We start from the raw sequence: 11885 nt of genomic DNA, 5'->3' as shown, positions 1-11885 counted from the left end.
TGGTGTCATACAGAAACCAATATATGGAGTTTTGTAAAAGTTTTCTTACCAAGTTTACTTTTCACTTGTTCTAAAACTCTTGCCTCTGTTAAAAACTTTTGGGTCAGATCTGAGGTTTGTTGTGAACACAGCAAGGGGGCAAGACGATTTTGAGCCGCCCCTACGAGCCTGTCAGCTCTCCACAGACAAAACAACTGTTGTGTTTCAGAAACTCAAGATGAGTTTGTCATTGAATGTCATTTTTGGTTTGGTGCTTTGCTGGTGGGTTGAAAGTGAATTGTTTGTTGGCTAACCACAGGTGGGCCTCTTTGAGAGGCTAATGAATGCTAGATGTACAAACAGTTCTACTGTGATCCATTATTTAGATCACAAAGAAAGGAGAAGAAAAAAAAATTCATAGAGTCCAGGTTTTTGTGTAAACAGTGCTGTCTTAAGGAAAATATTTCACTCATTCCAATATTGATTTAATTGTGATTTAGTACATCACAATTACCACAGATACTTTGCAAAGAGCAGAGAGTTTGAAAAGAAATGTTTTTATTGAATGAATAGTCTTTGTGGTATGCGGTATGCTTTTTGCCAATACTGACATACACTTACATTTATTCTTTCTTTATTTGCCCTCGTAGTCAAGTACAGTGCCAATAAAAATATTCACACCCTTGGAATGTTTTTTGTTTTATTTTCTAACAACACTGAACCACAAAGGAATTAATTTGGCCCGTTTTGTAAGAATATTCTTTTGTCAGACAAACTCTTTACAAACTTGCGTTGGTAAAGCATCCGCCAAATGCATAAATGTATATTGTTGTTAAATATTTGTCCTATTCAAAATAATAACATTTGTCATATAACAGCAGGTCTTTAATTATTATTCTGAATAGACAAATAAAAATACTCAAGTCAGCATAAACTGTGGAAAAGATAATAGTTATCATTTTCAATTTTTTTTGAAGTACAAAAATAAAGTACAAAACATAATAAAATCCAATACTTTTTATAAGCACTGTATGTTCACAGCCTAGCCAGGGTGGTTTTTCTGGAAAGCGTTCATGTGGAATATCATACAAATCAGGGCATTTCTCCCCTTAGAGTGACTAATTGCTTATTTACAGACATTTGAACCGGACTGTCCTTCAATTAACAGTAAACATGAATCATTTTAATAAACGCTGCTGCAGTGTGCTATGAGCATTGGGATCCTCAGTGCTGGATAGCCACAGGCTAGCTGAGCTGCAGTGGATACATGCAGAGCTTGAGAGAAGTGGAGCTGGAATGATTTCCAATAGCGCACCTCATTGACACACTGCAGGCCTGCGGGCGACCATTTTAACAATATCAACATCAATATCAGCACTTGAGAAAAGGGTTTCATGGACAATGCCTGCTGCCTTTTTCTGTAATGAGATTTTGTTCAAACGTTTAAATCATATTGTTACCTCAGGTCACATATATGCAATTTTTTTTTTTTTTAAATTGAAGTTTGAGGTACAGTAGGAATTGATCTGGAGAGATTCATCATATTAGTCTAACCCTCATGTTGTGTTCCGGTCATTTTGACCTGAAGAGGATTTTCTTTGCCAAAATTATCCACAAATAAAGCACTCAAAAACTGAGGTGCATAAGTTAAGATCAATGAGGCTTCACAATCAGTTCCGAAAAAATAAATATAAAACTTGTGCTAATTGATGAAAGCAAGTTGACAAAAAGATTTAGTGACAATACAGAATAATAAGAGGTTTACAAGCATTTTTTTTCACTAGGAAAACCAAATTAGGTTAAAGCAATAAGCCCCAAGAAGACTCCGCTTCACGTCGTGCCTAACAACGCCCCTTAGCTGTTATAAATTCACTGTAAACCACGGCTTCACGGGGCTTATTGCTTTTATAAAACGGTTATTCCATATACGTAGTACGGTTTCACAAAATAAAACGTTGTAGTTCCTCAGAAACCGTTGTGGTTGCAACAAAATGGTTGCCAAGCAACAGACAAATGTAAACAAAGGTGTATGTTTGTAGAGTAATTTACAACAGCTTCGAACGCGGCTCAACCAATCAGAATCAAGGACCGGAACTATCTGTTTTATCCACCTTTTTCTTGCCGTAAAAATGTGCGCGCCCATTTGTAAATTCTATGGGTCTAGCTTCCGGTCTCATCCGCGTCCAGCTATTTTTATCTGTACAGAACAGCTCCTTTTGCTGCTTGATATTGAAAATTGGTGTGTCTAACCATATTAGTTTAATGTATTATTTTAATTATGAACACACTGGTTTGTAGTGCAAACAGTTTTACCGTTTACTGCACGTTGTTATTCTTCTCGTTATTTCCCTACAGCGGCCAATGAATCGGAAGTCTCACCCACAGGCTTACTTCCGCGTTGAAGAAAAAGGTGGATAAAAAGTATTTTAAGCACAGCGCATGGGCTAAATTAGTTTGGAAAGATTCACTAATTAAGATCCTAAAGCTGTAGCTCATCTGGTGAGGCATGACGCTAGCAACACACAGGTCCTGAGTTCAATTCCCAAGGAACACACTTGCTGATAAAACATTTATACCTTGAATGCACTTTGCATAAAAGCATCTGCCAACGTAAAAAAAAACAACAACTTTACTTTGACTTTAAAAGATGTTTTAGTACATAAAACATAGGTTGATTTCATTGTATCTATAATAAATGACAGTATATGTGTGCAATATGTGCCTAATTTCAAAAAATAAATCAGAACTTCCATGATAGCGAACACACATGCAAAATTTAAAGTTTCTCTAAAATTTCATGCTTTTTGAGCTTTAATGACATTTAAATTCAGCTATACAAACAGTGCAAATGACTTTAATTAGTACATTTCAGCTGTGATGGTATTCGATTTTTGTTTCTAAAGAAAAAAATATACTGTACACAAGAAATGTTTTTGTTTTAGATGCTACGTGCTACATACTGTACACAAGACTTTAGGTATGAATAGCTATGAAAAGGAATGAGATCGCACAGGCTCTGCACATCAAAAGCTCTTAGGGTATTAGATATTACTGGGGAAAAAAAGAATAATAAAAAACTTTGCAGTAGCCAATATGAGGCATCACAGGGATCAGCTCCAGTAATATTGGGCTACAGGCCTAGTTTCTCTCTCCAAATAGCTATCAGTCAGAGGCATGAATAATGAATGGGATTTCTGCTGTCCTGAAACTCTCACACAATAGTGACCTTGACCAGATTTCATACGAAATGAAAAAGTCCACTCTCCTCCGGCAGGGTATATCCTTTGCTCTCAGGGGTTTAGGACTGAGCTGTAACAAAGCTCATTTCACCAAGTTGGTTTTAAGCATAAAATGAGTATTTCACTGTAGAGGTTCATGATTTGAGAATTGCAGTGTGGTAGAGCTGGACAGCATCAAAATGTTGGGTGCTGTATGACACCAGCTTCTGCACCATGGTATGAATTCTAAATCAATATCTTCCAATAATTTGTAATTCATCTCTTTTGTTGTTGTTGTTGTTGTTGATAATGCTTACTTATCTGCAATAACTTTACTGGCATTAAGTATTAGTGCACTTAAAAATGTTTTTAATTGCACTGGAACAGTGGCATCTACAAACAAATAATGCTAGATCTTTTCTCAGATGTAACACTATACTGATTTATATTTCATTTTATTAGTTAACATTAACTATAAACATGTTCCACAATGTTTGACTACTAACTAGAAAATGTCTCATTTTCATTTTGAACAATATACTGTGTATCTATTGTTTCATATTTTGAAACCTAACACAATTCATCTTGTTTAGACTGAAAACCATGCGACATAAATATGCCAATTAGTTTGATATTTAATGAATGTGCCACTTATTTTGATATAAAACTATATTTTATATAGGTATGTTGTAATAACATTTATACATTTTAAACTGTAGTTTGTATGTACAAATACTTTTTGGCATGCAATAAATATTTGAACAAAAATATGATATTGCATACTTGTAGAGCTGAAACTGAGACAGAGACAAACAGAAGTGCCATTAAACATTATATTAGTACTGTTTCAGTTTTGGCTTGCACTGAGTGACTATATACATTTTATTAGTTCATCCATTCCCTAGGGATCAAACCTTACCCATGATCATCTTGTTTTTACAACAGTTTGAACTAAAGTTCTGAGTCAGAAAACAAAAATATCCAAAATAATGATGTCAATCTGTGGTAATCCATGGTAGTTTTATTTTTTTTTAGTACAGGCCGTGCAACTCCAAAATGTGGATTGAAACGTTTTTCTGCACTGTAAGCAAAAACATTAATGCATTTATTGCACATCCAAGAAACTAACGCCACCTTATCACTTCTGAAATATTAATCTCTTATATCCCTGGTCATTTATATTTCAGCGAATGTCCTCATGCATTATAGAGTGGACCACTGGATGCCCTTACCTGATGGGGGCAGTCTCATCGCCTCTGTCCAGCCAATCCTGTGGTGGGATGATGTACATGCACCAGAGGCCCCAGTTGTAGCCATGAGCTGCATTAGCGTATTGCTGCACCTCAAAGGTGTTGTACTTGATATTATCTATCGCGGGGAGGATTATCCTAGTGTGATCTTCTTTCACTCTGGTGAGGATAGGCTCAGCCCTGAATAAATGATAGAGATCAGAAAGAGAAAGAAGAAGAAGAAGAGAAAGAGATCGGGAGTTGAGACATACTGAGCCTTTCTTACTATTTTTTTTTTTACTCAAATAGTGGTTGTTATATTCCTGCTACAAAGAGCAACAGAGGTAAAAACAAGTGTTAGGATGTCAATGTGAAATGTCCGTACAATATTTTATTAAAACACTCTCCAAAATGCCTAAACCAGAGGTTGCAACTACACAATTCTACTTTACCGGGAAACATTTTTGTATGATAGCACTCTTCTCAGATTTCATCCGTAATACCAAACTAAACCAAATGTTTAATGAGATATAATTTTTCAATGTTTCATTTTGCTTTTGATGAATAATTAAAGTTGTTGACAAGGTGTTGCATTCGCATTTTTCACTGTGCCTTTTTGAATTTGTGAAAAGTAATACAATTTGTACATCACACATACTTAATTGTAATGCGCAAATGTCTCTTGCAAGCTGACATTGTAAATAACCAAATACTTTCTCATTCAATGCATTCACCTAGTATACAGCTTCTGTGTTTCCTTTAAAATCCATGTGGTTCCAAGAATCCAGAGGTTGCAACTACACAATTCTACTTTACCGGGAAACATTTTTGTATGATAGCACTCTTCTCAGATTTCATCCGTAATACCAAACTAAACCAAATGTTTAATGAGATATAATTTTTCAATGTTTCATTTTGCTTTTGATGAATAATTAAAGTTGTTGACAAGGTGTTGCATTCGCATTTTTCACTGTGCCTTTTTGAATTTGTGAAAAGTAATACAATTTGTACATCACACAGTCCACATACTTAATTGTAATGCGCAAATGTCTCTTGCAAACTGACATTGTAAATAACCAAATACTTTCTCATTCAATGCATTCACCTAGTATACAGCTTCTGTGTTTCCTTTAAAATCCATGTGGCTGTTTCCAAGAATAATCTTGGATGGAAAATTGATTCTGTCATTTTTGGAAATAAGCTTGTATTCCATTATCAAAACCGGTGTTGGTTTAAAAGGAGAACAATCAAGCCTGACAGCGTAATCATCACATATTGACATCTGCAGCAGAAGCAAATATAAGACTAACATGAAAACCTGCAAAAACTTTCCATCAGTCCCTCTCATCAATGTCCTTTTTTGAACCTTTTTCACCACCTCACAAATAATTTTTGTCTAGCATCATTCTTTGACTCCTGAATGTACTATTTCTTTCTTCTTCTTTTTTTTTTCTTCCTATGTCTCTTCCTTTGGTGTCCTTCATCTTTTTCGAGGTCATCCTTAAAAAGCTCAATCACATTAAGGTAATAATCAACACTGAGACATGACTTTTAATAGGGCTGTGAGTGGGGCCTTCAGAAAATAAAATAGCCTGCTGAGAGGCTTCTTAATGTAAGTGTCCAATTAACAAGAAAAAGGGTGTTTTAAAGAGGCTGTATATCTGGGTCGTTTGCACAATATTTCAGAAATATTTCAGAAATCATTCTAATAAAATGATGTGACATTTTTTATTATTAATGCTAAAAACAGTTTAATATTTTAGTGGAAACTGTGATTCTTTGATGAATAGAAAGTTCAAATGAACAGCATTTTTTTTAAATTATAAACGTCTTTATTGTCAATTTATTAACAGTAAATACAAATTTTGATCAAAGAATAATGCAGCCTAAACATAAAAAAATATAATTTTCTCTCTATTTCTGATTTGTGTTGTATATAAACTCATATATACATATCATACATAGTATACTGTATATATATATGTGTGTGTGTGTGAGAGTAAACTTCTGTAAACGTAAAAGACTAAAGATGGGATTTAAAAATGTCACAAACCAGATTGTCACTTGTGCAAAATATCAAATCCCTACTCTTCAGGCCAAGTTTGGTTTCAACCAACAATCAGTGGCACAAAACACAAATGGCAAACCCACCCTTGCCAACAACTGAGGTACACGCTACACTGTATTTCAGTGTTATTTAAACCTGGGTAAAATATTCAATCTACATTATATAATGATTAAAAAACAACAGAATCTAAGCCCTGTCACATCAAATTGACATCTATGATATTTAACATTCTACTACAGAAGTCTCAATAAGACCAGATGCTCTTTCATGAAAAGCTGGTCCTGAATAAGCACGACACAGCACATGTGGGGATATGAGGATGTACTGATACGATAACCTTGCAAGAGAAACCATCCCTCTTGTGAATCCTCTATTCATCTTCTCTGTCCTTGGGCCGCTGGCGTCATAACCTGGACTAGCTACATGTTAAATCCCAAAGGAGCCCATTTATGGGCTATAATAAACCAGCGGTGTGCAGATAAGACTCAACACGTGCAGCCCACTCTATTGGGTGCCCTTTCTTGTGATGGTGAAAAACAATACTAATCCGATCATGTGACAAGTAGAGCAACCACATAGAGAGCTCAGATACTACAGTAAAAAATATGGAACCTTGTTTCTGCCACAGAATTAAAAAAAAGGTAATTGTGACTTTAAATTTGAATTGAAATATTTTGAACTGCAATAACTTTTTCTCTGAATTCTGAGTTTTACATTTTTTTTTTAAAGACTATCTCACAATTCAGCCTGTTTTTCTAGCGATTGTGAGTTAATATCTCATATATATATAATATAATATATATAAATATTAATTTAGTATTTTGTTAGACGGGTATAAAAAAAGCTTAGTTTACAAAATAAAAAAATATCTCACAGTTCGGAGTATTTTTTTCTCAGAAATGTAAGTGCAATTCTGAGTTTATATCTCGCAATTCTGAATTGTGAGAAAAACAGTCCACATTGCGTGATATAAACTAACTGTGCAATATCAAAAAGTCTGAATTGTAAGATAAAAAGTTTGTTTATTCTGTTACCTTTTTAATTGTTTAATCCTGTGGCAGAGACAAGCTTCCATATTAAAATGGAAACTAAAACTATAAAAAATTGATTAAAAGTTTAAATAACTTTTCAAAGTGAATAGCAACATTAAATATGGTAATGAGGAAATACAGCATACAAATTAACCAACCACATCAGCAGAACACAAAAGAAAATACGCTGCTGCTGCAATCATTATATCTTTTGTGAGCCTTTCACTGATTTTATCATCCTATTTTATAGTCTGACGTTATCACTGAGTGCTAATATGCACACCTACTGACTGCAAGCAGGAATATATATCTGTCAAACCAGTGCAATGAAAGGAAAGTTACAGCCCATGCTTGATTTACTCCAGGAAGTCACAAAAGAGAACAAAAACAAAAGAAAGAGGGAGGGGCAAAAATAAAAAACTTTACAGTATCACAGTGTCATGACACACACTGGAGAGCTACATAAGGCTCAGCTAAAAAAAACATATAAAGTGCCACAGTAGACAGTGTGAAGGGAGCAGACAGAAGGGGAAAAATAAGAACAAACAAACAAACAAACTTTGAGAATATAGACAAGAACATGGAAATGCAAATGTAAAAAAAAAAAGCAGTAGACAGTGTGAAGGGAGCAGACAGAAGGGGAAAAATAAGAAAAAACAAACAAACAAACTTTGAGAATATAGACAAGAACATGGAAATGCAAATGTAAAAAAAAAAATAATAATAAAAAAAAAATGCTGAATGTCAAATTTTTAAAACCCAGTCCCATTACTAACACAGCTTCCAGTAACTGCTGGGATTAATTACAAAAGGGACTCTCTTTGGTATATGAGACAGGGTGTGCGGAAGGGCAACAGTGATCAGTTCTTTCATTACCCACAGGATACGTCTGGATCTTTTCAAACAGATGAAAGTGCCAGACATAAAATCAGAAATGATAAAGGAAAATCTTGGTTGTTTCTTGGTTGTTACTGCTGTATAACAGCCTTAGACTGACAACCATATACAATAAAGCAGCATCAATGCCACGTTTAAAATGTCAGGTGTGACAATGTCAAATACATTTTTGTTTGTTTATTCCAAGATCATTCCTTTATGTAAACTATGTATATTATGTATAGAATCTGCACGCATCTTAGAGTAAACAAACAGAGCAGTACAAAAGTCTTCAAGAATCTGGGATTCAGAAATGTGATTTAAACAAAAAAGCAAAGAATATAAAAGTAAGTTTTAGGATTTTTAACATTTTTAAACAAAGAAATCACAACAATAATGGTAATCCTTTTTAATAGATGTTTAATAACTATTACTTTTTCAGATCAACTTTTCACTCAAATTGTTATGCCAATAATATAATTTATCAAGAAAAGTTATGTGCTAAATATGAAAAATTTCACTTTTAGACATTTGGATTCTACAGTATATGTTATACTAAGTGTTGCTTTTGTTTATGTGTCACGTTCACTACTGTGAGGGAGCGAGGAACGAGGAGACGTGGACTACATCAACAAGGAAACTTTAATAACATCAAGGGAGCGGAGCAGGCAGACTAGGGAGCCATGGCGGAGCAGGCAGCTCAGGGGCCATGGTGGAGCAGACAGACTAGGAAGCCATGGCGGAGCAGGCAGACTAGGAAACCATGGCGGAGCAGGCAGACTAGGAAGCCATGGCGGAGCAGACAGTCCAGGAGGCCATGGCGGAGCAGACAGTTCAGGAGGCCATGGTGGAACAGGGAGCTCGGGGAGCCTGGCCTCAGCACTCTGCCCGGCCTCCACGGATGGACCCCTACTACCCCCACCAAAAAATCCTTTTAGAGGCCCTCCGTAGGCCTAACTCGGGAACTGTGGCCCTCCTTGGGGTGGACATGGGGACTAGAGCCCTCCTTGGGCTAAACGGTGGGACTGGAACCCTCTCTGGGCGAAACTCGGAGACAGGAGCCCTCACTGGGCTACACTCGGGGACAGGAGCCCTCACTGGGCTAAACTCGAAGACAGGGACCCTCACTGGGCTAAACTCGGGGACTGGAGGCCTCACTGGGCTAAACTCGGGGGGCCCTCTCTGGGCTAAACTCGGGGACTGGATCTCTCTCTGGGCTAAACTCGGGGACAGGAGCACTCACTGGGCTAAACTCGGGGACAGGAGCCCTCCGTGGGCTATACTCAGGAACAGGAGCCCTCCGTGGGCTATACTCAGGAACTGGAGCCCACTTTGGGCTGGATTCGGGGGCTGGAACCCATACTGGCGCGGGCTCTGGGGCTGGAGCCGACACTGGATCAGGCTCTGGGGCTGGAGCCAACACTGGAGCGGGCTCTGGGGATGGAGCCGACACTGGAGCGAGGTCTGGGGCTGTAGCCAACACTGGAGTGAGCTCTGGGGCTGGAGCCAACACTGGAGTGAGCTCTGGGGCTGGGATGAGGGTGGAGAACAGTCTTTTTCTCCTCATCCTCCTCCGTTGATTAGAGGACATAGGTGCGGCCGGCGGGCTGGACATCAGAACGGCCTGCGGGCTGGAGAGAGTCGCGGCCGGCGGGCTGGTTCTGGCTCGGGGCCGGATGCTCTCCAGACACCGGAGGATCCCTTCCCTCCAGCTTAGTCCCGTGGTGTCTGGGAGGTCCACGGAGCGATGGTAATTGGCCCCATGCCAGAACAAAGAGTTGATGGTAGCGTCATCTAAAGCCGTCGCCGCGGCGAGCCTGCAGAATTCCCTGGCATACTCGACGAAGGGGAGATCTCTTCAGGCTAGCGCTATGAAGCGTGCAGTGATCTCCATAATCGCGGGGGGAAAACACAAGAAAACAAAATACTTTCAAAAACGGAAAAAAAACTTGTGGAGAAGAGGCGCAGCTCACTTTATGTTTTGGTCCGGTATTCTGTCACGTTCGCTACTGTGAGAGAGCGAGGAACGAGGAGACGTGGAGTACATCAACAAGGAAACTTTAATAACATCAAGGGAACCAGGAAAACACACGTAGCAGGGGAGGTAGACATATACAATACCGGACCAGAGTCTGACATTATGCTTTTTGTTTATGCTTTTGTTTAACAGTTTGTTTGAAAACTGTTCAAAATATTTTTATATAATTAACACTAAGCTGATATAAAAGAAATATTCAATTAAAAACTTCTAAAAAAGCTTAAAACATTTTAGAAATGTTGCAGTAAAATTAATAAATTAAAATGAACTAAAAATGACAAAAGCACACATATATTAAATAAAAAAATTAAGACCTATTTGAAAATATTAATAAATAATATAATACTATATAAATAATACCAAAATAACACTGGTAACCAAACTGTGATAATAGAGATGCACAGTCTGTTCAATGATGAAGCACTGAAAACAAATTTAGATGCAACCTGGGACCTCAAGACAGTACAGTCCCACAACCCATATGTCTATCCCTCACAGCCACGTTTTCATACATGTCAAATTAAATATGGCACTTACCTTGACTAAAGTCCCCGGGGTACATCATAAATCACTTATACTCTTAGAGTAAACTCATTACATTAGGTTGAAACCTGCCCACTTGCAGCGCCACTCATATGAATTTAACCATAAACACAATGATTAATCACTTACAAAATACGAAGAATAATTAATGTCATTTTCAAGAAGCCCATACAACTAATCATGTCTAAATTCCTTCAGTGTCAAGGTATTCAAATCACATCTCACTAATGGGTGATTTCCCAGACGGATACTAAACCCACTCAACATTCAAACGTGGATTAACATTATTTGTCTATCATTTAAAATCAGCAAAGTCTCTGACTAATGATTAAAATAATTTAAGACAGGATTATAGGTCCAGATTTTTGACTGTCAGCTGGTCCAAACTGGAGTTTAGGATGGCCAATATGATACGTCAATCTGACCAAAACATAAAGTGATCAAAATACACATAAGTGATCAAAATAGAAAGAAAGAAAGAAAGAAAGAAAGAAAGAAAAATAAATAAATAAATAAACAAACAGTATTATAAAATATACAGCAGCCCCAACATATATATTTTTTCAGGCAAAATTAAAAATGTATAAATGAATTTGCATTATATGAAAAAATATCAAAGTGGCATTTATTTTAAATTAGTATAGCATAACGTCTCGGTTACGTACGAAACCCTAGTTGCCTGATGGAGGGAACGTAGACGTTATGTCATGACGACATTAGGGGATTCACTTGGCACACATTAGGGGATTCACACAGACACACTCTCTCTGTTTAAATCTAGATTAAAGACACATCTCTCCTCCGAGGGCAGTGCTTGCAGGTTCACCACCTGATCGCGAAAAGACGTGGTGAGAACCTTGGGCACGTATCCAGGCCGGGGTCTCAGGACAACGTGAGAGTAGG

General features: G+C 37.3%; 1 protein-coding gene across 1 annotated transcript in view; it reads right to left on the bottom strand.

Moving 5' to 3' along the window:
* Positions 1–11885, bottom strand: part of galnt9 (polypeptide N-acetylgalactosaminyltransferase 9) — a 92575-nt gene that overhangs the window by 33015 nt on the left and 47675 nt on the right. The window contains exon 5 of the mRNA XM_016511914.1: positions 4430–4627. Within this exon, the coding sequence (XP_016367400.1) occupies positions 4430–4627 (198 nt within the window). The remainder of the gene's footprint in view (positions 1–4429; positions 4628–11885) is intronic.

The sequence above is a fragment of the Sinocyclocheilus rhinocerous genome, unplaced genomic scaffold (genome assembly GCF_001515625.1).
Source record: "Sinocyclocheilus rhinocerous isolate Xijiao unplaced genomic scaffold, SAMN03320098_v1.1 scaffold1256, whole genome shotgun sequence".
Lineage (NCBI taxonomy): Eukaryota > Metazoa > Chordata > Actinopteri > Cypriniformes > Cyprinidae > Sinocyclocheilus > Sinocyclocheilus rhinocerous.
This window is presented reverse-complemented; position numbering and strand designations above follow the sequence as displayed.